Here is a 27,461-nt window from a genome sequence, read left to right as displayed (position 1 = left end):
TTTGCATCTCACTCCTTCTCAGATTTATTTTCCTCATGGAGATCATGTTGGTATTGAGATAACAGATGCATGTATCAGAGATTCAATTCGAAGAAAATCATACCTATCATATCTGAAGATATTTTCTATTTGAGTTTTTTTTTCTCTTTTTATTTGATTACCTTAGAAAAGTGGGATGTTGTATATATCAGCTTGAAACAGAATTGTCTTTTTGGCATTTGTTGATTTTTTTTCAAATACTTTGATAGCATTGCTTTCCAATCCAATAAATGTGGCAGTTCAGTTACGATAATGACTTGTGTAGTTATAATTTCAAATGACTTTGTGAAGGCTACTGAAAATATAGTTTTAGCATGTATGGTTTGTATGTGTACAATCTGTAGGCCCCATCATGCTCAAGAGCATGTCACTGAGCCTGTGCAGGTCTAGGTGGGAGGCTGTGCAAAATTCATCACTTACAAGATGGCTATCCCATGATCCCATGTGTTTGTTTTGATGCGGCAAACACTTCCAGCAGCTTTCGTACTATCTGGCTTTGCTCAGCAGCCTCGATCAGGTCCTTCTGCAGGGCAGGCATGAGCCAAGAGCTCTAATCCGCCACGCTGAGCGATTGGATACAAGCCCGTGGGCCAAGAAGAAGCGTCTCGAAAACCGCAAACTGTTTTGGCATGTGTTCAAAGGGTGAGGGGAACAGTGCAAATCCGCCTTGGGATTTATGATGTCACATTTTCTTCTCTCCCAGCGGGAAAAACTTTGCAAAACTTAAGCACGATAAAATTAAGATAAGAAAACCCAATAACCAAACACAAGAGCAGTGATTCTAGATTTTAGATGCATTTACTGCCAGTCAGAGAAAAAAAAAGTCACTTTGTGCTATTCAGTAGCATAATCATCAGGGATGTCAGTTCAATCACTTCTGCACTTCTGTTCTTTTATTCTAATAAATCAAATGATTGATCAAATGACAATGCCACCATGGGTCATTAGGTTTTTGTACTCTTGATTGGGACCCAGTGAACTAAGTGATAAAGGCATTGAAAGAAGATGAACAATTATCTGCTTTCTTTAAACAAAAAATATGGGTGCTCCATGCTACATTGTTGCTGGAGTTTCATCGTGTGTGTGTGTGTGTGTGTGTGTGTAAATAAACTTTCTTAAAATATTTTGGTTATGGGAAGGGGGTAAGAGAAATGGCAATAAGCTTCATAATTGGAAAAAGGCTTTTAGTAAGAGTTCAATCGGGCTAAAAGTGGTTCATGCTTGAAGGGACCGCATAGTTTTGGTTGAGACCTAGCTTCAGATTTCTAACATTTTGGGGTGAGATAATGAGAAACCTCTTATAAAATATGAAAGAGCATGTAATTCCAAGAGGAATTCAACATTCATTTTTTAATGAAAATTGGTTTTGAAATGGCTGAGATACCCAAAACAGAGCAATCCTATAAAAGGTTGGACCCATCTTTTATTACGATCGCTTCGTGTTACTTTGTTTTTGGATATCTCAGCTAACCAAAACCGATTTTCATCAAATAAACATTGATTTCCACCTAGAACAGGGTGCTCTGTACTACTTCACAAGTGGTTTCTTGATATGTCGCAAAAGTTAAAAGCCCAATCTTCATCTCCACCAATACTATACCATCCCTTTAAAGCTTCTCTTTTTCCAAATTACAAGTGACTGTGATTATTTCTGTGATATGTACAAAATTATCATAATGGACCATTATGTTATCTAATGATTTTTTTGGCAAAAATGTAATTAAACCCCCCCCAAAAAAAAAAAGAAGAAGAAAGAACGAAAGAAAGGAAGAATAAAGCAATAGGAACCGTGTAATATACTGGCTGTTTCCAGTGAAGGCACATTGTTTAAAAAAAAAAAGTTAACAAAAAAGAGATCAAGACACTCTAACACAAAAACTAAAAGATTTCATGGTTGAGCTGTTTGCTTGTTGTTTTTTCTCAAGGTTTATTCTATATATTCTGTCTTTGCAAAAACAACTCCATTTCCAGAGGATCAGTGAAGTGGAAGCTGCCAGGAATTGATACAGATGTAGCAACTTCCAACCACATGTCTAGCCTAGATGTCTCACTTTTTCCTGCTGTCTCTCCTTTTTATTATTATTATCTCTTCTTTTTTTTTTGGGGGGGGGGGGAATATTTTGCCTTTTGTATAGGAAGTTGAACTCTTACTCACAGAGCGCATGGCATGCAGAGCCAGGAAGATAACATAGCAACAAAACATACAAACGAGAACTTCAGGGGGAGGGCTGCAGGGGCAGCCTTCTTAAAGATTGTTGCACAATGTTGCAGTTTATTTTCATTTTTTTTTTTTTTTTTTTTTTTGGGGGGGGGGGGGGGTGAGGTTTTGTTTATATAGTATCTTGAAGAAACTGAATGATTGCGGTCTGCGAGCTAATCCCCAGTCTCCGGTCAGAATTCCGCGAGCGTACCGTTCGCACAGCTGGCTAGCAAACCTGCAGTGAGCACGAAATATGTAGGCCCTATATAACTTTTGGTGTGCATGCCAGATTGATGCTGGTATCAGTTGACAAGGCAGATTGAACACAGAATGATCTGCTCCTGCAGATAAGGGGAAGAACTATTATTAAATATGTTGAATGTGCTGAGGTTTCACATTTTTTTTAAATGATTGATCACTCTAGCTGCATCAAAACTGGTTAAAGGTGTCCCAAGGATTCTGAAAAATATCACATGTCATGCGCTTTCTGGTGAAATCTAGGGCCTGTTTATCAACTCACTTCTCGTGTAGAGTTAAGGTTTTGAGACAACTTTCAGGAGGATTTGGGCAGTTGATAAACGCAAAGCTGTTTTGATTGTGGGGTTGGAAACACGTTTCTGAAACACCAAAAAAAGTGCGATGGCAAGCGCATTTGAGCCAGAAACGTGTTTCTGTGGAGATGATAAATGCAAAGTCATTTTGAAATGCCTGCATAGCTCTTCCCTGCCCACGCCAACCACTGCCAACTACACAACTCCGCTCCTCAGGTCAAAATGCGCAGTGGAGCTGCACAGTAACAAGACCTACCTCTCAACTCATGATGGAGATGATAAATGCAACAACTCAAGAAACGCAATCCGAAAATCCTTTGCAAATATGTTTATTTGATATTATTTATATGATAGTGGGTATTAAAACCATGTTTGCAAACATGGGAAAGATGATAATGCAGCCAGTGGCATTCTCGCCCCCTATTTAGACGCAAGCCAGTTTATACCAGAACTTGATAAAGAAACGATGTATAAAGAATCATCGTATTGCCGACAGACTGTTTAGATGCTAATTTCGACCATTCCGGAAAAACGTCATATAGATGTGCAGTTTCTCACTAGGCATGTTGTTATGGTCATGAGTGACAGGTACGAGGTCACCTTTCGTGCTCGCTCCCATTAAGCCCCGCCAAGTTATACCATTCTATGGTCGCCATACGTTCAGACACACAATGGACATGATGGAATGCTGATTCGTTATCAAATTCTAGTTGGAAACGATGCTCTGACCGTCGTTTCGCTATATGTCATTTCGTTATACGTCGTTTCGTTTGATAGTCAGCATTCAGGCGTATAAATTCATTGTAATGCTACACCGTTTTTGTATAGCTATACCGTTCTAGAGTAATTTTTTTTTTTTTTGCGTCTGAATGCCCTGAGTGTCTTCTGGCAGTGTTTAACATTATTTCTGTGCTTTGATAAAGAGAGTTCATCGTCTGCTTCTCTTCAGAGCAAACTTATGAATTAAATAATATTTATAGACTGTATAGAACCCAAAAGCTTCTGTCTTTTTCGTAACAAGATGCATTAAGGATGTATCGAGAGCAAGGCAATATTTCCTGTTGTGATTTTTTGTTGTTGAGATGACATATATTTGTTCTTTTTTGATTAGTTTGTAATGGTTTAAAGATAATTGACAACCAAGGACTAAATTCCCCTTCGTCAGCAGAGGGGTTGCATGTACATGCACATACTACCTTGTCACACAGATTTTAATTATTAGCAATTGACGAGCAGGAAGGACAAAAACTGGATTGCCCTTGAACGATGTAACATCCTTCCGGTTTCTTAAAATACCAACCGTTTACCGGCCCAAAATGTGGGGAGGTATGTGCTCTACGAGAGGGTAGGCATCTCTCCCTGTTTTACCCCCCTGTGAATGAAAAACATCTGAAGTCATCTCAACCTCTCTTTAGCCCCCATGTCTGGTGATATTGTCACGATTTGAAGAGAGAGAGAGAGAGAGAGAGAGATAGATAGAGAGAAAGGAAGTAAAATTTTGGGTTCTTCTTCAAACCTGTTCAGGATTGAAGGTGGCACATGTGGCGTCTGAAATAGATGGGAGATTTCTATTTTTGAAGTCTGTGTCTTCTCTCTCCTCCTTAACCCCAAATTGTCAGCTGGAGCGAGGAGGTGGAAGGGGGGGGGGGCTCTTTCACTCCTGAGTTGAGAGGAAATGTCATGATTCTAGGACTGGGGTTGATAAAAACGAAAAGAGGGAGACAGGAAGTTTAATTTCATCCGTTGAAAAAAAAAATCCTTCAGAAACGATGTGTGTACAGGCCCGCTCATGTTCGATGTATGGGTTGAAATGATGTTGCAGCTGAAGGGATTACTTTGTCATTGAGTCAACTTGTCTACTTTTGCAAAGTTTCTGTGAACAGGTGATTGACAAAAGACCGACAAGCATCAGAATGGTGTTAACCAATCAATTTGAGTCATTCTTTGGATATACACATTTCGATTCATTTGAATAATAAGAGTCGTCGTAGAGGTATGAAGAGTCTATGAAAATGTGTTGCAATAGCTGTTTTTAAACCATGATAGTTTTACCAAAGTTAAAGACATAACCCATTATAATTGTATTCTGTTTGAGACCTTGCACTGTGATGCGCGCAAAATGAGTATTAAAAAAAGTTAATGTATAACATGAGAAAATTTCACACAGCCTAACAGGAGTTCCAACAAACTGATTTTTTATATCTTAATGGAGGTTTCATTTGCAGAGTTGGGTATTTAATACAGGTATGATGAGAATGAAACAAGCAAATAATGCACACACATTCTTAGATATCATATAATACACAGACACACAAATAAGGGTACAGGCATGCATGGAATTTAAGCAGTTGTATGCAGGTCAGTGATTTCCAAGATGGATGGACACTTGTGAATCAAGGGCTTCAAAGTTGTGTTATTTTCTTGTTTCTTTACAGTAAAATTGCTATGGCAACACAAGGCAATTAAATGCTAGATGTACATTGTTTCCTGTCATAAGTATAAAAGTGCTGCATACTATTTTCCATGTGAACAGACTTTGTGAAACCCACAAAACACACTGTGCATGTCATTCTTCTCTCTTGCATTGCCTCATCCTCCATTCTGGTATCCCAGCATGCCGAGCGCAAGGAAGCCAACTATCGCATCGTGATGGACAAGGTGGAGGGAGGCGAGCGCAGCGCCGGCCACGTACAGAAATACGTCAGCACCCTACAGGTCGTCCAGGCAATGGCCTACGACAACGGAACCTACACCTGCGTGGCAACCAACTTTTGGGACAGTTACTACGAGGGGACAGCTGTAAATGTGCTTGGTAAGTTAACCATGCCTCTCTACACCACACTGCAGAGACATACAAGTGAGCTACCGACTGCCAACAAATCAAATGAATTTCTATTCAGGATCAAAAAGTCCTTATATAGTAATGTAAATTGTGAGGGAATGACATTCCTTGTTTAGATTTTCTAGGTTTCACATCGTGGGGTCCCATACAATTTACAGTCTGCTTGGCAAGTCTTCAGCAACAACACTTGACTCATGATGACTAATAATGTGTTATTTGATGCCGTAATGAAATTAATTTCCAAGAAACTGAAAGCGGAAAACTGATCAGGAAAATAAGTAGAGCAAAAGTGTGAAAGAAATGTGAAAATCCTTTTAAAATGTGAATGTCATTAAATCATCTAAACTTGACATCCTGTGGATCCTCAAAATAACCTCCCTGATCATGTGACTGTGAAACTGTGACATCACTTCTTTATCCCAGTGAAAAGGGCAAAAACATTATTTTTGTCTCTGATTTGCATTAAGTAATTAACTTGTTTTAATCCTTGTTTCAGACCACTATTTTCCTGTGTATGTGATGTTGCCAAGACAGGATTAAATCTGGTTCCTTAACCTTTTCCCTGCGAATCTTTGCGTGTGACAGACCAGGATACAGTAGGGAATGGGTTAGGGTGCTACAAAATCTGTGACATTTTGCTTGTAGCTGGATGTGTCATGCCATGCAAACTTCTTTATATAGCAATGATGAGACTGAGACCATCATTTTGAGATACCTTTAGTAGGTTATCTATCATGTTGACTGATATAAAAATGATCAAAACTTAAGTTCCCTTTGATTTGACTCTGTCTATTCCAATATTTTCCCACAAGGGTCACTTTTCCTTTGATATATATTCATATTCCTGCTTTTTTTCCCAGTGCGGTACCAACAGATTCAATATGATCAGATATTTCTAGCAAAGAAAGAACATTATGCATCATTTCAATAAAATGAAATAAGAATTTGTACTATTTGCCTGTCTGAATGAGATATGAACTTACAATTTTCAGTTGTACATGTGATTCAATGTTTGTAACCGGCAACAGGTGCCAGCAAGTTGAACGAAATCGGGCCTCCGCACCTCCACACCAACACCTCGGAGCTGGTGATGCGGGAAAACACCACTTTGGAGGTGTCTTGCTCCGGTGGTCTCATGCTGGAGTGGCTCTACCCCGATGCCGTGCGCACACGGGTCCTGCTGGTCTCAGAGTTCTGTCGCTCCTGTAACCACAGCAGCCGCTTCACCAGCAAACTGACCGTCCAGGCTGCAGAGCCTCAGGACAGCGGCCAGTTCCAGTGTGTCTACAGCCGCTACGTGGATCACATCACCCCTGCCACTGCTGCCGATGTTTACATCTTTGTCACAGCTGATGGTATGTGGCACTCTTTATTGTCATAGAAGAACAGCACTCTATAGTACAGTAATTGCCATTTGTTGTGACTTACTGTACACAGCATATATCTAGCAAGTCTAATTTTCACGAAACAGAAATTCCCAACAATTTCAGGAGTGGTTAGAATCACGATCTTGGATTAAAGTATACAAGGAAGCATGTATGCGTGCACGTTGCATTCATGTTGGGATTAGAGTAAATATTTTCTGGGTTGTTGGGTGCGAAGAGCACTAGATTTGCAAAATTCGCAAAGATTAAAACTCTGCAAAATATATAGCGTATACAGTATGTCTCTACGGAGGAATTGTGGTCTTGTGATTAGAAGCTGTTCAAATATGAGGTAATCATGTCAGATGATCAGCAGGTCTTTGACTAGTCTTTGTGAATCATGCTCTATCATCCATGGACCCAACCTGAGATGGATCCTAACTCAGGATTCCCACGGTCATGGAAAACCTGGAAAAGTCATGGAATTTTGGAAATGTTTTTCCAGGCCTGAAAAAGTCATGGAAAATGCAGAGTTATGAATATATCATGGAAAAGTCATAGTATGACTTTTACTTAAGACAAGAATGCATGCATCAAAACAATCAAATATCTGTGTAATCGTAACCTGCCAATTGGTAGAATGGTTTGTTTTGATCCCACCTCCCTGTGTCTGATTTGCATAGATGCCCAGCTGCACCAGGACGGTCCGCCCACCCTCCACATCAACACATCGGAGATTGTGCTGCCGGAGCACCACAACCTGGAGCTGCTCTGCACAGGCTCCTCCCCCCTGGAGTGGTCGTGGCCGCCCTCCACCGAGCAGCGCGTATCCCAGAAGTCCATCGGGTGCCCCTCCTGCCCCCTCGCTCTGCGCTTCCGCAGCACCCTGCACGTCACCAACGTGACGTATCAGGATACGGGCCTCTACCAGTGCATCTATTCTCGCCAGTCGGGACGTGTCAGCAATGAATCCAAGGCTGAAGTGTACACCTACGTCAGCTCAGAGAGTAAGGGGTTCAATTTTCACAAGTTTGCAACCATATACGGATGTTTGTGCATATATATATGTGCGAATAATATATGCACATGATATGTGCATATATATGCACATATGAGCATATCATATGCTCATATACCTGTGTGTCAATATGTGAAAGTGTGCATGTAGGTTCCTGTTCAATGTTTTACATGTCAAACAGAATTTGAGAATGGTATAACGAATGTGTCAATGTTTATCCATTTGTAATGCCAGCATTAAAGGAGAATAGTTGCAATGTACAAAAAACAGAAAGTGCGGAAAGAATGGGTAAAAGTTTAAAAAAAAAATATGTGTGCATGATATAATGTTGCCCATGTTCTGTGTCCAATGACAAAGGAAGTATGATATTTTCTCTGCTTTCTTTTCCTTTGCTTCTTCAGGTCAGGAGAAGTTCTTTGTGGACAAGTCCATATACTGGTCAAAGGTCATTGCTGGCTATCCTTTCACCATCCCCTGTGCGGTGACCGACCCCAAAATCAATGTCTCCCTCCTGGCCTCTGAGGAGAACATCTCGGAGGAAGGATTTGGCATCACCTTTGACCCGAGGATGGGGTTCTCTATCCCCGGCAACTACAGCGACTACCACCATCCCATCTTGTGCTGCCGGGCCAGGAAAGGCAACCTCACCGCCGACAAATTCGTCTTCATCCAGTTTGAAGGTATGGTAGCCTCGTTGGGTTAAAATTGTAGACTGTATGAATCTCCCACTGCCATTGGCTGACGAGTTGGTTTTACTTGCGAGTATGATCGTAAGGGAAAGACGATGACGTGAGTTTGGTTGATGACAGTGTGTATTTGTTATGTTTAACCTGTTGAAGACTAGTCACCGGTATACTTGGGGAGGGTGTCTGTGGGAAATGTGTTTTATAGCAAAATCAGCTTGTCCTTAATGGGTTAAAGTGAAAGAAGATGTAGATTCAAGATGGTCGGTCCGGTAAGATGGTAAGAAATGATGATACTGGTATGCCACGAATAGTAGCACAAATAGTATTACAGATTCATGGTATACTTTCAAACAGGAGAGACTGATATGTGACATTATTAGCGATTGCTGATGATAACTGTTCACATTCACTGCAGATATTGCCCAATTTATTACAAGGCAACATAATGATGATACATGCCAAATGAACAGTCAGCCATGATTGACATGGCGTGCTGTCGCTGACTTGCTTTAAAGAGTAATACAGATGCATCAGCTGCGTTCACATTTACACATTGAAAAATGTGTTTCAGCCTCTTGTATGGTGCCTTGAGTGGAACGTACATATTCACACTTGGCTCATGATCCTAGAGTTGCACGAGTGGCAATCATTTTGAAGTACAAGACTCATTGGCTATTCAAATGGCCAATCAGCTTCCAGTATTTGAAATTGATGTGATATAATACACACACTAACTATGACAATGCACAGCACAAAGTTGTTTCCTGGAGATTAAAGAAAAAACAAATCATTGTTGGTAGGTCGTTATTATTAGTTATCCTTGAAAAGAGGGACAAACAGCGAACAATAAACAGTAGAATACAGTGTGAAGGCTAGCTATCATTCAGCTTTAATGGCCATATTATTAGATGAAGGACATTGAAAAGGGCAGGTGGGTTTACTTCACATTTTATTCATTGAAAGAATTGAGGCGAGACTTTAAAATAGTTTCTCCGAGCGGAAGAGGCCTTTAATTGGAGCGATGGGTTAGACTTCCTCTCTTCCAACCAGACTGTGGGTTTATGGAGTGTTGCCAATTTGCCTTCAATTTGATTGACAGCTTAATTGTCTTCTCACCTTGTATAGGGCTTATGCATTCAGGTTAAGCTGTCACTCACGGACCAGCACCTTTCGAAATGTAATAATCCTTCTGCGAGTTTGAGTGATATTCAAGTCATTCATTTATCCTTTTAACCAGATCCTACTTTCTATAGAATGTTAAAAGATGCATCATCCTAAGTATGTTTTAATAGTTGTTATATTAGTTCAGGTGTGCTGTTTAGTACCTTTAGTCATGTGTTGATAAGAACAGAGGTGGTGTAATTTGAGGGCCCAATGACTGTAGTTTAATAAATGACTTCTACTTTAATACAGCTGTGCCAGATTGAGTGGGTACAGTAAGACTGTAATGCTTTACTTGGCAGATTCTGGGATTTGCTATTTGGCTGACAAGTAATGTGTTGAGCTATCATATGTAACTTTAAAAATTAGTCCTCTAATTCCCTAAACTTCTTTCCTTGTCCAATGATAGGCTTGTTGTATGTCTAGAAAATTATATATTCAGTCATTCAAATGTTGAATGCAAACTAATTCTGCCAGCTTATACTAAAAAAAAAAAGGGAAAAAGGGTCAAGATGTTTAGAAATAAGAAAAGGGAGAGAGGGATATATGAATGTATGATTACGAAATACAATAACTCAGTCACTCACGTTTGGATCGATATGATGCATTAAATAAGTCTAGGATGTGTCATCCGGATATGCTGACCCTCTTCACAAAGCTAACAGTGAGGTTTAGAGTCCTGCAGTCACAAAGATCCACAAGGAGCAGTCTTATATTTATGGTAACTTTTAATGTCTCGCAAGGACAAATAAACAGTGATGACCACCCATCACAGGTTACCATACTGCATGTAAAAGTTGCAGAATGAGGAAGGGAGGGTATGCATGACCCGTAGAGACTGTCAGCTACACAAGCTTTAGGCATAGGTGATCTCAGACACAGCTAGCCTTGATCCAAGCCAATCTCATACCTGACTCACAAACTGAATAATTGGGGAGCCTGTCAGGATGGCACCACTGTAATAAGAAATTTGCCTCAATGTCCTTGAGCCTGTAGGGGCCAAAGAGAGAACCAATTGGGATCTGTCATTTTAGTGCTGTCTGTATCACACTGACCCAATATAAGAGATTTTTTTTTTGTTATTATATCACAACATTAATAATTATATTCTGTATTTGAATCTGATTTCTTTGTCTTGTATCAATGCACTTTCAACACCAGCAGTAAGCGTTATTTAAGTGTTATTCATTGTTATTATTATCATTATCATTATCATTATTATTATTATTATTATTGTCATTACTATTGTTATTATTGTTATTATTATTATTATTATTATTATTATTATTATTATTATTATTATTATTATTATTATTATTATTATTATCATCATTATTATTATTTGGATAATTTCATCCAAATGTAAAGAGACATTCATTCAATGAAGATTGATACAGTAGGAAGTGTTGCAGGAGGAAGCCAAGAAAAGCTGCTCTCTTAGCAAAACACAAGATATCTTTGTAGAGTTGCACAGAAGATGTATCTTAGTATAATGATTGATGAATGTACAGTTGTTTAAGGAAAGACAGTGATCATCGCCTTGTAAGATTGCGTAGGTATATGTTGTTCCTTGTGTGGCATTGTACTCCAAAACTTTTTGTATAGGGCCTATTGTTATTATTTGGTTTGTTCGTAGCTTTTATTCAGTTCAATCTATTCTGTTAACGATATCCTTTACCATAGTCATGAAGGTTTCCAATGCAGAGAGAGACAGTTTTGATTTAATTCCATTCTCTGGAGTGAGGATCGTTATCATTTGCCTGCTCCAAGTTTGTAGGTAGAGGTCAAGAATAAATAGCGCAATAATTTCTTGAATAGGTCTTCACTCATCCAACTTTAATAACAATATTTGAAATTAAGTCAGCATGCAGTTATGAGATCTTGTGGATTAATTGTGTATATCTTGTTCACCTCAAAAGTACAAAGAAAATACTCTCAACGTCACTGAGCCTTTGCTCAAGCTAATGGGTCTGAAATTAACCGTCTCAATCCTTTACAATATCCATGGAAACCTGGCAAACTGCAGGAAGTGTTTAATCACTCATCACTGCCAAAAAAAATGACAGTGGCAACGCTGTAAATTTTCTTCCCCCGCTCATGGCATGGGGGGCAAAATGGCTCCCATCGTTACGCCTCATGCCAGGTGGTGTGCACCCATCAACAATCTATACTCATTATGTTTAAAAAGCCAACTTTGTGTCTGATCCTGTCAGTTGAGAAAAAAAAAGATGAATGATCCTTCAGAGAGAAGCTTTTTTTCCTGACACCCTTTAACACAATTAACAATGTGAATCTATATAATATGCAAATTTGAGCTTTTAACATTGATGATTGTTTTAGACAAGAAAGAAAATTTTTGCATTTTTTTTACTTTTGACAAGACATTAAAGTTTTGAAAAACATTTCTTACTCTCTTCTAATCTGTTGATACAACATAATCATAAGTCACCCTTCTCTCTCACCACCGGTTGTATTGTAAGAATACAAAAGTACATTTGGTTTTTAATGAATTGAACACTTAATGAAAGGTTTGAATAGTGCATCTATCTATCTATCTATCTATCTATCTAGCTATCTATCTATATTTATATATTTCAATTTCAGTTTCAGTCCCAGTTTGTTTTCATTTCTTCTTCCACAGAACATAACATGATATATTAAAGAAAATGATCTTGAGCATATATGTATATATTTTGAATAATTTCACAAGGGCACATCAAAAGGATGTTATAAATCAGTGCAAGAGAGTACTAGTGCCTATACTCCTTACAATGAGCTCATAAAGGAAAAGCTTCACCATGTGTTTTGTTTTCTTGTCCCTGCTATTCTTGCCTTTCAGCTAAGGCGCCGATCCCAGCTCCCAGGCTTGAGAGTCCCATAGAGGTCATCCACGGGGAGACATTTAATGTGACCTGCAAGGTGGACGCACCTCTCAGTGTCCAGGTCATGTGGGAGTGGAGCTATCCAGCACTCAATGTAAGATTTGTATTTCTCCCTTTACTTGTTCACACCTCCCATGTATCCAGTGTCTTATACTTCCTCAGTGGATTCAACTGCTTAAGCTATCTAGATAGCATTGCCATTTAATTGCAAAAGACTCGCATAATGTGTTTAAGGCAGGTAAATTTTGCATGAGTTTTAATCAATGACAAGAAGCTTGCTTAATGTTACAGTATTTCAGAGAAAATAAGTATTATTGGTGTAGAGCTGAAGAGCACATGTGGTATGTCTGTGTTATTGTAGTATCTATAAGAAAACATTTGTCACAACCCACCAGTAAAGGCAGTGTTAATGATATCTACCATGGTATTCCTGGCATAAGTTGTCAAAGCACCACATCACAAATTCTAATCTTTGCTTATTTGTTTGTGTCTTGTTTTTGTGTCTGTGGGGATAGCACCCTCACGATCCAAACAACTACATCATCAGGAAGACCTCTCAGGAAGTCAAGGTGCCTGTAGAGGGCTCCAACACATTCCGTGCCTACCGCCAGTTTATGGGTACCCTCATCATCAATGAGGCTAGTGCCATTGACAATGGCACCTACACCTGCACCGCCAGTAATCACAAGGGCAGCGGCAACACCAGCACACAGGTCGAAACCCTGGGTAGGTTTACGTCCAGTTTTTGAAAATATAAGTAGTCTTCCCTCTGAATAGAGCAGCAATTATCCTGTATTTATAGATGCAATTGATTGAAAGAAAAGTCTCTAAACCCATAGGAGAGTCTGTCAAGAAGTCAGTGTTCATAGTCTATTTCCAGGGGTAGTCTGCAAATATGAGTTTTTTTGTGTTTTATGGATTAATCTGTTATATAAATTTCAGAGAACTTTTTTTTCTTATGTAAAATGTATGAAAACAGAGCTTGAAGAATTATCTCCATATATAGCAACAGAAAATGTGTCTCTGATTGAGTACACAAGTATTTATGCTGATAAAAAGTGAGTGTTCAGTATTGTCTCAGATAGCCGAGTACTCACTGAAAAGTGCCAGGGTGTCCTTTGAAGTACTCCTCAGCTAATGACACCAAAAAATCCAGGAAGTATGTTACGTTGCCAAGTTCCACTGACCACAAATCTTACAGACTCATTGGAAGTAGGTAATTCTTGGAACACTGCAAAGTTTGCTTAGCAGGCTGGTTGTACAGTGCAGTGTTTTGTAGTGCGTGCAGTGGCGGATCCAGGGGGAGCGTACCGGGCCTGCCACCCTTATTTTTGGTTAAAAACAAAAGAAATAAAAAGAAAAAAATGGGGGGTGAACCCCCCCTTTACGGAATTCCCGGATTCGCCCCTGATGTGGTCTTATGATGTATTACCTCTGGAATTATGCTTACAAGGTATCATCAAGGCACTTTTGTCACTTATGTACTCTTCAATCCATAAACATCAGACCAAGGGTACATCCACATGAACCCACTGAAAGGGAGGGTGCTCCACCTGGTCAAAGGTCAAGAGCGCGACAAGATCATGGTGCTGCTGCGCTACTTTCCCGTGGCGGAGTTCACCTGGTTCAAGGACGGGGAGGAGCTGGACGGGCTCATCAACCAGCGGCGCCGCATCAGGGGCCGCATCCAGCAGGACCTGGCCCTGGTGAGGCTGACCGACATCGGGGAGGACCACGCCGGGAACTACACCCTCATCGGCGACAACGGAGATGTCCAGGAGAGCATCACCATTCAGGTCATAGTCCATGGTAAGATCATTGGTGACCAAACAGGTGGCATTAGAGATATGCTTTGGGAGATGAACACTATTCTTTAAATTTTTTATTTTAATTTCCGAGAACCTTTATGATATGTGAATGGTTAGTTTGATATTCTGTTAAGTATGTTGTTGGCATAGAGGATTCTAACATTGCAGTCTCTCACAATAAAAATGAAGTCAAGAGACTCCAACCCCAAGCACCTTCTTATCTGGAGATTCTATCGCCTGAAACCCCTAGCACTGGGAGACTCCAACTTGATGTGCCCGAAGTTCCTTCCGGCCGGGGTACAGGGCCCTGAAGCGGGCCCTGAAAGCTTTAGGGTTCTAGATGCTCCCTTGTGCTATCTCATGCTTATTTTTCGACATATGATGACACTAAGTAAGAGATCATTTCAAGCGGGAGACAAGGAGCCAGGGTGGGAAACAAGGAGCCAGGGTGGGAGAAATTAAATCTCAAGTGGGAGAACGGGAGATTTTGCAAAAATGGGCTTTCGGCAGGAGATCTCCCGTCGAAAGCGGGAGAGTTGGAGTCTCTGGAAGTCCCAGAAATATTTTGATGTACAGTATTAAGAAAAGTAGTACTCTGAGTGTTAGTTAATTTGAATGATACAATGACAACCAAATGTAGACTATTTCACCGTCAAACATGGATTGTGGAAATTTTCTCCATCAAAAATGGATTGTGGAAACTTTAAACATTCACAGCATTTTTATCATAATGCACATATTTCATTTATTCTTAACACATTTTCTCTTTTCCTCACATTTTTGTAGTGGAACCAGAAATATCCATCACAGTGTCTCCGCACCCCTCCCCCCTGGACCCCAGTGATCCGGTCCTCTTCCTCAACACCCGCCATTACATCTTCAACTGCACAGCGGTGGGCCGCCCCATCTCCAGAGTGTGGTGGGAGTGGGGGGAATGTGCCACGCCCGATGCCACCTGCCTCACGCCCAGGCAGCAGGGCGGGGCTGGTCGCTGGAAGGAGCTCCCCTCTCGCCTCCATCCGAATCACCATGTGGCGGAGGTCGCCGTGGATGTCAGTGTTCTGACCCAACCCAGGATGCTGCGCTGTGTGGTCAATTCAACCTGGTTTGAACCCCGAATCAAGTACCAGAGGGTCATCCCAACAGGTGTGGCTCCTTGTGGAATTTCCTCATTATTTTAGATGCTTTCTTGATCTTTTTGATATGAGAGAGGGCAGTAATAGTAGACCATGCAACTTTAAAAGGGGTAGCATTGGGTTATTCTTACTAGAGTGCTTCAAATAAGAAGTCTCATATATCATTGAAATACCTAACCCTTTGACATGGCTGGGCACTTTGCATAACTTACCAAGCTTTTTACTCAGCATTCAGCAATCCATTCAAACTTGACCTAGTTGTAGATTAGCAAGCCCACTTAAGTGTAACTGTGTGCCTCAGTCCAACAGGAAGGGTAATTGGTGAAAAAAAATACTTCACTAATAATGCATTGTTGTCTTTCATTTCATTTATGCCTTGCAAGACTTTTATTCTTATTGTTGCATATTTCATATCAATATTGACATTGGAATGTTGTGTAACAACCTGATTAAGTTTCACATATGAGAGTTTTCAGAACCATGGGGTTTACATTCATTATGTGCAGGCCAAGAGAAAGTAGATGTGGTTCCAGGTTACATGTGACTTTATTGATCGTTCCTTTTTAGATGTGGACCGAGGCTTGTCCATCGTGGACCAAACCCAGGAGGTGTATGAGAAGCACAACCTCACCATCACATGCAAGAGCAGCCCCTACATGATTCCGAATGTTGAGGTGCACTATATACAATATATTTATTCGTATAAAGCATCTATTTATACTAATATGTCTCCTCTGGAGAATATATAAGCAATATGACTCTGCCTGTGGATTATGACAGACAGTGTGTACTAGTCCATAGGTGCAAGAAGCTTTCCATTTTGGCAAATATATTTAGATCAATGTTAGTTAAATAGCATGAGGATAACAAACTGTCTCTTATCACTTAATGATGACAGAATGATAGAACCTTTGAATATCTTATTGAATGTTTCATGTGAGGAATCAAATGTGTGGATATCACCATTTTTAACTGATTGAGTGATTGAGACTCCCATTTCTTTAAAAGAAGGCTACTTGGACATTTTACAAACATCATATCTTCCATTCCTTTGAACAGAAATTCTCACTCATGTTGCAGAAGAAAATATGGTCATTACATATTATAGAATGGGTAGCGAGAATCCTGCGATCTGATTGGTCGAGAGCTATGTGTTCATTTTTACTGGCGCTGAGTCACAGTGGTAAACATGTTATCGCGCACTTAGCAAGAGTACGCGTACTTGTAACAAAGGTTCGCGCACTAAAGCAAGCGTTCGCGCACTCAGCTTGGCCATGCATCCAGTAAAAACTGATGCATGGCTGGCCATGCATCCAGTAAAAACGGTAAGTACGGGTATGCATGCCCTTTACGGAAAGCCAAAAGGAAATGCATCCAGTAATTTTGTCATCGGGTAACACGATAGAAAACTGGGTTTTTGACAAGAAAATTACCCATTCTATAAATCAAATGACGAACATGTCTTTTCGTGTGCATGCGGTAACTATGGAATTTAGCCTAAACCCACTCGGCTTCGCCTCGTGGGTTAAGCATTCCATAGTTACCTTATGCACACAATTCCGACTGACGCACTCAGACCTTTGCGTCATTTGTATACAAATGTCACTGTAATTGCTACTTTTGTTTACTGGTGTTGAGTTCAAATGAGAAAATTCAGCTCGTATTATGTAAAGCACTAACTATTTTTCTCTTTGTTCTATTCCAAAATTTTAACATTTTTTGGAGAGTAAGTTTCGTCGTGCATTTATTCAGGTTAAATGTCTTCTGTAAACTGATATAAAGTAACATTAAATGTACAAACAGAGCAAGATTCAAGCAATAGCTGACTATGACTAGGGGCCAGTGGGAACACTTTTTTGTGTCGCTCAGTGTGTCAAACTTAATAAAGGGAATATTCAAAATCTGTATGATTCTCTTTCCTCCTGCAGTGGAAATTCAAGAGCTCTAACAACAGGACACGCCTCTTGCGCCCCCGAGCCCAGCGCATCACCATCACAACGCACTCTGAGGGCCTCTCCAATGTATCGGTGCTCCACGTCCGTGATGTCGGTCGCTCTGACAACGGAGTCTACATGTGCGTTGGCCAAAGCATCCTCAACAACAACAACAACAACAGGAAGCATAGGAGAGAACATACCAGTACCACTACTGTCTCTGTTAGAGGTAAGGGGCCTGTAGTAATTCTTCATTATCTCTTTATCATCCACTTCTATAAACCGTTTTCATTCACTTTTAGTGACAAAGAGTTGTGTTGTCACTCATTTTCTCATTCTTTCTCTTACTTCATCACATGTTTCACTAGTGTAGATTGGGTTTGCTATATTAACCCGTTGAGGATGGGCTGATTTTGCTACAACACGCATTTCCCATAGACACTTGCCCGAGTATACTTGGGACTCGTCCCCAACGGATTAAAATCAGATGGCCAAACTACAACCTTGATGCTTCGCATTGTCTTGAATGAGGCAACTGGATACATACCTGACCCAACTTGTTGTCATGGGCAATTAGTTCATCTTCTGTTGTCTATGTATCTATGCTATACCTTATAGACTGTATCATCTCATTTTTCCTAACCTTTGATGTCCATTATCCAGCCACCAAAGCCCCTGAGATTGTCCGTTCTTTCAACACGACCATCATCGACAAGAGTAAAGAGGACCTCACGCTGAGATGCGAGGCGACCGGTGATCCTCCACCAACCATCACGTGGTACAAGGATGGCACCCTTCTGGAGGCGCTGGCCATTTCTGAGACGCTCTCGGATGGGATCACCATGTTCTCCGAGATCCAGCGCACACGTATCGACATCATCGACAGCGGCCGTTACATGTGCCTGGCTTCAAACCTGAGAGGTCATGTGAACAGTTCAGCCTTCATTATTGTTCAAGGTACATGGTAGAATCCGCCCTCAATGCTTATCGGTCTTTTATGTAATGTATCTAGATGAGAGTAGAACTTTTCATAGAGCAATGTTGTTCTCATTGTAACAGGCTATTTGCAATGATACTCCAGGGCCCTGTTGTACCAAAAGATATAATCAATCATAAATTCCCTTACCACACAGGCTGCCATAGACCTATGATAGAAATATAATCAATCGATAATCAATCAATAATTTCTATGATAGAAATATAATCAATCATTACTCTTCATAAAACAGGGCCCTGAACTTTTATTAGGCTCTACCCTAAACCTAAGGGGATTTTGTTTTGTTGATAGCTTTGAGATGTAATTATCATATTAGTAATTGAAAGCTAGAGAAAAGATTTGTAATAACTTATTGGTAAAACTTGTAGAGCTTGTGCCCTTGATGCACTATGATAGTGGCATATGTCACACTGAAGAAGTAAATATGACTCATAAGGACGACTTTAATGACGAGAAAACTGTTGAAATGTATTGCTTTAAGAACCATTATGCAAGATTTTGTCAGTCGAGAATATCACTTCATGGAAAGAGAGGAAAGTGTGGGGCTAGTGGCAGCAGTATCATACATTGAGAGTAATATCACATGCCATGCCCAGAATTACTTGACTTACGATCACCAAAAAGTATTCCCCGTGAAACTCTAATTTTCCAGAGCAACCCTACGTCAAGGTGAAGGAGAGTGTGGAGCTGGTTGCCAAGGGTGCCGCGGCCAATTTGACGTGTCACGACGGAGGCAACCCCAAGCCCACCATCGTCTGGCACTTTGAGCCGGAAGTGCCGGAGGAGGAAAAGGGGGAAGAGGGGAAAGGGGAGGTGACCGAGGGGCGCGGCAAGCACCGCCTCCCAGCACACATGTACAACAACAGCGAGGGCGTCCTGGTGCTTCATGGCATCGACCAGCCCCAAGAGGGCACCTACACCTGCAACGCTACCAACAGGCTGGGCAGCGGCATCCGCACAGTCAGTCTCAAGATAGGTGGGTGTGAAGCTGGTGCTAAAGATAAAGAGTTCGATTGCAAAACAAGTCAACTCCATTCTTGTCAATTTGAGATATTTGCAATTAAACATGCTAAAATACAAGGAAAATAATAAGATATGATTTTTTTTATCACAACTTAAAGAATATTCATTTTTATGCAACAAGGGAGGTATCATTTAGGCTTATTTTGCTGTATCTGATGATTGACTTACTTCAAAATATTTAAGTATGGCACTTAAGCGTTCTGCAATCAAACTCGTCCAGCACGTGGTTCCACTCTCCAAAGATACTACTGAGCTTTTCAGGAATCTGTTTGAAGCCATCACCTCCCTTGTTGTTGTATCATTATCATAGATTTTGACAGGGTTTTGTGCATTTCAAATGCTCTAACTTGTCATCGTAACTGAATGACTTCCCTCTTTTTCAGACCTCAGTGGAGAGCCTATTCATCTCCAAACATCTGGCACCGCCAAGCGTAACACTGCCCTCGTGGCAGTGGCCGTGCTCTTCATTGCCGTCATCGTCCTTGTAATCATCATTTTCAGGATCAAGAAGGTAATACGAAAAAGATATTGAAAGATACAAAATGATACATGAAATAGATAAGACATCAAATAGTCACAAAAAGTACTGTATACATAGAAGATTTCAGATGGTTTTGTATTTTCACAAATTTTGCGAGTCAGGTGCTATTTGCCAATTTAAAAATATTTGAAAATGTCGACTCTGATCCCCATATGAATGTGAAATACACACATACATTTCTCTGTGCAGTGCTATACTCCACTCATGAAATTGCCTGTAAGTCCCGATTCGCAAAAAATTAGACTCGCTATACAGACTTATACAGTAATTCCTTAAGAATAAAGCACATCAATGGACCATTGTTTATGGATTTTTGTGTGTGCGAGAGAGAGAGAGAGAGAGAGAGAGAGAGAAGGATTAAAAGTGTTATGAAAGGAGAGTGAAAGACATGATGGAGAAGGACAGAAAGAGAGAGTGAAAGTAAGAATGATTGAAGCATAGTTTATGATACATTTTCTTGACCGCCTCACTCAACCCTGTATGTCCCTCTTGTCTATCCCACCGCAGTTGCGTCCCAAATACATCGCCGGTGGAGACGACATGCTTTTGCCTATTTCCATCGGCGACTACAACGACCTGCTGGACATCTGCGAACACCTCCCCTATGACTCCAAGTGGGAATTCCCCCGAGAGAGACTCAAGATAGGTGAGTGACATCATCACTATCCTCATCCCCTTCCGCCTCCCCCCCCCTTTGCATGCGGCAGCAAATCTGAAGGTGATTACCAATCTCTACCCCCCCCCCCCATATCCTGATGAAGGGTGTAGCAGTTACTCTTAAAGCATTAAAGGGATGATATAGTTTTGGTTGAGATGGGGCTTCAGGTTTTCAACTTCTTCTTTGAGAGATAATGAGAAACCTCTTATGAAATATGAAAGAGTATACAGTTCTAAGAAGAATTCAAAATTCATTTGATGAAAATTGATTCTGAAATGGCTGAAATATTCACACATTACACATGCTTTACTATACAACCTGTCTTATGCTGTCACTTCTTGAACAGATGTCATTTGTCAAACTTCTGGTCATTTTTTTAATGTGTTTTGACTTCATTGGTTCATTACTGATCATGGTGTGATGCTAAACAGCTTAACGTGTTGAAGACTGATCCAGAGTATACCTGGGCAGATGTCAATGGGAAATGTGTGTTACATCAAACTCAGCTTGTCTTCAATGGGTTGACATATGTTTCAAATGGGTTATTTCTTTGAACAGGTCCCATCATTGGGCGTGGTGCATTTGGTCGCGTCATGAAGGCCTCGGCTTTTGGGATTGATGCTGTGGATACATGTACAGTTGTTGCAGTAAAAATGCTGAAAGGTATGATGACTGCTTCTGTCTACTGTTTTGTGCTTGTTTTGAGTGTTTGTATGTGTGTTCATGCTTGTGTGTGTCTGTACATATGTACAATTTTTGTGCAGCTTAAATGTATTTTCTGTAACTCATGGAAGAAAGAGTTTTCTGTGGATGAAAGTTTTGACCCCAACACAAGTATTATCCACAATGACACATACATTTTGTTTTCTGGTTGCAACACTTTTACAGTGACATTATTCAAACTTATGTATAACCTTGTTAAACACACAAATATTTAGGGTGAAAGTGCTAGAGCAATCACATTAATCCTTTTCACTAGGAGATTTGAGCACCAACCAATCAACTCTCTCTTTTGATACTCTCATCGACTAATATATATTGTGCCAAATTTGTGAATGTCTTGTCGTTTGATATTCTTTTCTGGCATTAATGTGCGATGTGATGTTTGTGTGTCACAAACTGTCCGTCACCTGATGCCAGTTTTGTAATAAGTGCTGTGTAAATGTCCCTTGGTCTTGACTTCAGAGGATGCTGCAGAGAGTGAGAAGAAGGCCCTGATGACGGAGCTAAAGATGTTGATTCACCTCGGCCCGCATCTCAACATCGTCAACCTGCTCGGAGCTTGCACAAAGAAAGGTATGATAATTATTGTCTCAAGGCTTTTATATAGTTTCTCTTTGGACCAGCACTCTGATATGTAGCTTATACATTTTTTAGTTTTCACTCTTCCTTTACACAATTTCTTTCATTTGAAAAGAAAATATACAAGGACAAATTGAATTAACAACAACAACAACAACAACAACAACAAACGCAGAACACCCAATACGCTTGTTTTAAAGAAAGTTAAGGTTATTGATCTATGTTCATTACAGTATGGATTGCAAAGCCGGCCATTTCAAGAGAGTAGTCTCCTAAGGCCCTTAAAGGTAAATCATTGACTTTTAGAGCTACTTCTGCATAAATATGACTATTATTTGACAGTGATTTTAATCCTTCCTTCCTCTCCACCATGCCAGATCTGTACATCATCTCGGAGTTCTGTCCCTTTGGCAACCTGTCTGACTACCTCAAGACCAAGCGGAAAAACTATGTTGCTGAGCCCGAATGCCTGTCACCTCTCCCAATGAACACCACCAACCGGTCCTCGAGGGGCAGCAGCAGGGGCGAGGTGGGGGCGGGCGCGGCCAGCCACATGGGGGGCTCGCTGACGGAAGTAGGAGACGACGATGTGTTTGAGTACATGGAGAAAGAGGAACCACTCACCCTGAAGGATCTCATCTGCTATTCATTCCAGGTGGCGAGGGGCATGGAATTCCTCGCATCTAAGAAGGTGACTGTTTCTCTCTTTATCTTCTCTCGATATGACAGTTGTATCACATGCTAATCTGGTCACAAAAGTGAATCAGTCTTGGGCATGTCTGATTCCAGTGTACTTGGCCATTTGCCATGTCTGATTCCAGTGTACTTAGCCCTTGGCCATGTCTGATTCCAGTGTACTTGGCCCATGGCCATGTTTATTGCACATTCCTGGACTCCAGGTGGCGCTCTACACATATGCAACTATATGAATGAAAGGAAGAGTCTTTCCACTCTGGAGATGGCAACTTATTACCTAGCTTTCTTTTTTAAGAAATGCCAAGATTTCTTTCAGCAAGGGCATTTGTGTGATAATCTCTGTGCTGCCTTGTAATTCTGCTAAAATCTGACTTACAGATAACCCTTGAAGTATGAAGCAAAGTCTTTCTCCTCGTGTTCTTGTGGCCTTTTTTCAGTGCTCCACAGAACTAACATTTTTGTATACTTACAATTTTTCCGTAAACTTATCCTTTATTTTGTATTATGATGAAATCTATGTATTCAATTTCTGTAATATATTCATATGTTTCTGTTGGAAATGAAAAATAAATGAATGAATGAATGAATGAACTAATTCCAGTGACCATTTCCTTCTTTTTTACAGTGTATTCATCGAGATTTGGCGGCACGAAACGTACTGTTGGGGGAGAATAACATTGTCAAGATCTGTGACTTTGGTCTCTCCAGAGATATATACTCAGATCCCGACTATGTGACTCAGACAGGGGTAAGTGTAAATACATTTTGGTTAACAGAAAACCACAAGGTGCTTGATTTTTCAGATGCCGAGTAGGAGCAGAGAATTTGAGCATGGCTTTTTGTTCACCTCATTAAACAGGGAATTGTGTCAAAAGCTTCTTTTGTAAAGTTTTGGTACTTATTTGATTTTAGAGAGAAAAACAAATATAGAGCTTCCTTTGGACAGACACAGATGCAGCAGAAGAGGAGACTTAGGGGATGGTTTAGGAATATGAAAAAAAAAAAAGAATTTGAAAGCACAGAGCACTATGAATTGAGTTGAAACCATAAACATTTCCCAGGAAACTGGAACAATAAATGTCATGCAGATATATAGAGACTCTCATCAATGTGTTGTTTATCCTCCTAGGGTCGTCTTCCTATTAAATGGATGGCACCAGAATCCATCTTTGACAAGGTCTTCACCGTTTACAGCGATGTGTGAGTATCTATGTGTCATTGTCTCTTTTATTGTCCTTAATATACTCATGTAGACCTCGCTTCATCTTCTGAGCGTGTCCCTGATAACCTTTCACCTCTGCAGCTGACCTTGATGTGATGGGATACTGTTGTTACAGACATTATACACCCGTAGATGTAAAATATGATGTAACTTGGCTAAGTGAAGCCTCCATGCAGATTTTCAGTGAAGATCCAACTGTTTTAGCAACTTTAATTTTACTAGACTCCACTGATGTCTCCCACAGGGATGTGAATTTGATATAAAAGTGTTATTTGAGAAAATCTAACAGTACTTAATTTGCTGGAGGTTATTTTAATGCTCCTATTGTTTTTTTTAATGTTTACCAAGAATACCTCTATGAATATGAAAGAAGATGGAATATGAGTGAAATAATATGTGACAATAGATTGCCTTGATTTGAAATGTTTTCTTATAAAATCGTGACCGAGTACTGTGTGATGAGGGCCAATTTGCAGCGATCTGACATATATGTTACCAATTTGCAGGTGGTCCTATGGTGTCTTCATGTGGGAGTGCTTTGCTTTGGGCGGTTCCCCATACCCTGGTGTGGTGGTGGATGAGGAGTTCTACAAACGCCTCAAGAGTGGCTACCGGATGTGTGCACCGGACTACGCGCCACACGAAATGTAAGCAGCAACGGCCTCAGTTGAATCTCTGGCCTCGCGCAACAGCAGAGAATGAATGCACCTGTTTTTATATTCTCAGTTCGTAATAGTCAAAGGGAATAGTCTCCTTTTTGTGCTCACTCTACGAAATATTCCTCCCACTCGTTTTCACTAGGGACATGATATATGACACTCTTTAATTATAGACTTGATACTCCTATAATACCGCTACAACAGCAAATGCACTCTTCAACAATAAGGTTGTAGAGTAAATTAATTGGGTGGAGTCACATGATATTTCATAAATTATGATGAAATCTGTATTCTTCAAATGTATTCTTTTCTTACAATTCATCAAATATTCATTGCCTATATAATCCCTAGAACTGAGTTCCACCAAAGTTCTGTGTATGTCTAAAATTATCCAAAGTCTGCCTGAGTATCAGGGGATTGAATATTATGAAGTATCCAGGAATTGTGACATTGTATGGGCACATATAAACATGTTCCATCATATTTGCTGACTTGCATGTGCTTGTATCTTTCTGTTTGGCAGCTATCACATCATGCTGGACTGCTGGAACACTGAACCCAAGGAGAGACCAAACTTCAGCGACTTGGTCCACAAATTGGGAGACCAGCTAGCAGCCAACGTTAAGCAGGTTGGTGTAGCTCATCATCATACCTCTGCCTTGTTTAATTTCATCTTGTCATGCTTGTTTCTGCAGCGGTTCACTCAGTTGTTTCTTAACACAGATGGCAAAGAGGAATTTTTTTTTTTACTCAAATTTGATTTAGAAGATGTCCAGTGTCTGATGTATGAAAAATGTCCACTCATACTCAGTAATGGTAATCTAAGCTCTTTCTCGTGACATGATCAAGATCATTCCCCAATGAAAATAATCTTACTACACCTGCCGATGTTGAACACAATAACATCTTGCCCCTCAGTGATCATGACATGAAGCTAAGTTCATTGCACCACATGGTGTCTGATAGGCCTAAATGTGTTTGATTGATGGGAACAACTGTTAGTCTATTGTCGTAGAAAGAGCTCCTTGTTCAACTTTTGATATCTAATATCAGCCCGTGGAGTATCTAATATACTTCACAATCTGTGATTTGAATTTCTAATTCATCTTGTCTAATCCTCAAGTCTTTTCAATTGCTCAATGTGCTACAGGAATACCTGGACCTTGATGTAGCCTATGATGAGCAGAGAGCGTCGAGGCCAATCTCCTTCTACAATGAGGATGGCGAGGTCGTTGCCACATCGTCCACCGACGGTCAGGTGGCGATGGGGGTCGACGCCCTGGAGGTCACAGACATTTCACTTCCAAGCACTTCTGGCTACCAGCAGAACCCCAGCACCTCCACCTACCAGCTGGAGGACGAGCGGCCCGTGTGCAGCAGCCTGGAGAGAAGGCCGACCTCCATACATGCCAGCCTGACGGATGTTTCATCCGACCCCTGCGATGACCTGGACAATTCTTCCACGACGAAGTCGACGACGACGACAACGGGATCGTCGCGTCTAGTGCTGCATCGGCACAACAGCCTGCCGGGCCTGGAGTCACTCCAGCAGACCATGTCTAACCCTGTCTTCCATCACCACCACCACCACCACCATCATCACCACACGGGCCATCATCATCATCATCGCCATGGCAACAGCACCAGCAAGAGTGAGGAGTCTGTCTCGTCCGACTCATCGAGCGGATTCCGTTCAGGTGGTTATGGCTCGGACGGCAACGACGACCCGCCGCCGGAATACAGCAAGGTAGTGGAGGTCCCAGTGCATTATTAGACCAGCCTTTCCACCTGTGTAAGGAAATGAATTCTACGCTGAAACAAAAGAATGATGCTATCGATGAAAATGGAGTCATTGTGGTGCTGTGATGTCCACACAATGCTGCCAATATGTGGTAACACTGCAAGCTATATGACCTTATGATGGATCATGAATCAACAAAGAAATGCTGGAGGAACTTTCCCTCATAAGGACGCCAAATTTGATTGGTTCTTTGATGGCCTTGCAGAGAAGGGAAAGCATCTTTATTGAGATGGAGTGGGAGAAGACATTCTTTGGTGCTGCAACTTGCTTCCTGTTTGACAATGCTGTGACAACTTGCGTCTCTGCATCCAAGGAAACAAATACTTTGAGGAGAATGTAATATTCCCAGCCGTCACACTTGCCAGCTCTGTCAGCAAAGCATAAGGGGGAAAGAGTTCAAGTAAAAGTGAAATATAAGTAATCAGATTGTTGATGCAATTCTACGCCAGCAATGTGTTCGAAGAGACTGTAGTCTGCTCTTTCTTGCCATACTGACGCTTTCTGCCGCGACTGATGTTTCGAGTTTGCAACATCACAAGCACAGACTTGCCTCAACTGTGCAAACGATGATGGATTCTGTCGCAAACAAGATGACATTTGTCGCAGAGTCCTGTTTTTTGCTTTATTCTATCACCTCTTCAGTTTCGTATGATATGTATAGAGCAATGTATCGATATATGTGTATATACCTCAATATTGTCATTTTCGGTGAGTGTTAGTTGACTGTGAGAGACTGCGTGAGAGAGGATGAGAGAAATATGACTTCTTTTGTTCTGTTTTGAAAATGTGTGCTAACGTTAGCAGCTCTATCAAATGGTGCTATATAAAGTCATACCAAGTAAGATCTCTGTAAGGTCTGTGGATGATGACGTGATTAGTGCATATATTAGACTTAGGAATAAGGAATGAAATATGATACATTATTTCTACAACAGCCTTAA

General features: G+C 40.7%; 1 protein-coding gene across 1 annotated transcript in view; it reads left to right on the top strand.

The window, feature by feature from the left end:
- The window catches only part of LOC139737406 (vascular endothelial growth factor receptor 1-like), an 85,929-nt gene extending 58,755 nt beyond the window's left edge, over positions 1-27,174 (top strand). The window contains exons 5-25 of the mRNA XM_071648082.1: positions 5,404-5,602; positions 6,661-6,987; positions 7,680-8,003; positions 8,416-8,694; positions 12,701-12,837; positions 13,259-13,469; positions 14,250-14,552; positions 16,255-16,361; positions 17,616-17,850; positions 18,285-18,578; positions 19,271-19,594; positions 20,025-20,152; positions 20,690-20,828; positions 21,399-21,503; positions 22,026-22,136; positions 22,520-22,833; positions 23,464-23,586; positions 23,968-24,038; positions 24,567-24,707; positions 25,243-25,348; positions 25,870-27,174. Of these exons, the coding sequence (XP_071504183.1) occupies positions 5,404-5,602; positions 6,661-6,987; positions 7,680-8,003; positions 8,416-8,694; positions 12,701-12,837; positions 13,259-13,469; positions 14,250-14,552; positions 16,255-16,361; positions 17,616-17,850; positions 18,285-18,578; positions 19,271-19,594; positions 20,025-20,152; positions 20,690-20,828; positions 21,399-21,503; positions 22,026-22,136; positions 22,520-22,833; positions 23,464-23,586; positions 23,968-24,038; positions 24,567-24,707; positions 25,243-25,348; positions 25,870-26,493 (4,602 nt within the window). The 3' untranslated portion in view covers positions 26,494-27,174. The remainder of the gene's footprint in view (positions 1-5,403; positions 5,603-6,660; positions 6,988-7,679; positions 8,004-8,415; positions 8,695-12,700; positions 12,838-13,258; positions 13,470-14,249; positions 14,553-16,254; positions 16,362-17,615; positions 17,851-18,284; positions 18,579-19,270; positions 19,595-20,024; positions 20,153-20,689; positions 20,829-21,398; positions 21,504-22,025; positions 22,137-22,519; positions 22,834-23,463; positions 23,587-23,967; positions 24,039-24,566; positions 24,708-25,242; positions 25,349-25,869) is intronic.
- Positions 27,175-27,461: the final 287 nt, after the last annotated feature.

The sequence above is a fragment of the Diadema antillarum genome, unplaced genomic scaffold (genome assembly GCF_040938485.1).
Source record: "Diadema antillarum isolate AM-2024a unplaced genomic scaffold, OU_Dant_1.0 seq00000692_RagTag, whole genome shotgun sequence".
In the NCBI taxonomy this organism is placed as follows: domain Eukaryota; kingdom Metazoa; phylum Echinodermata; class Echinoidea; order Diadematoida; family Diadematidae; genus Diadema; species Diadema antillarum.
Note: the sequence above shows the minus strand (reverse complement) of the source record. Positions and strands in the feature narration are given on the sequence as shown.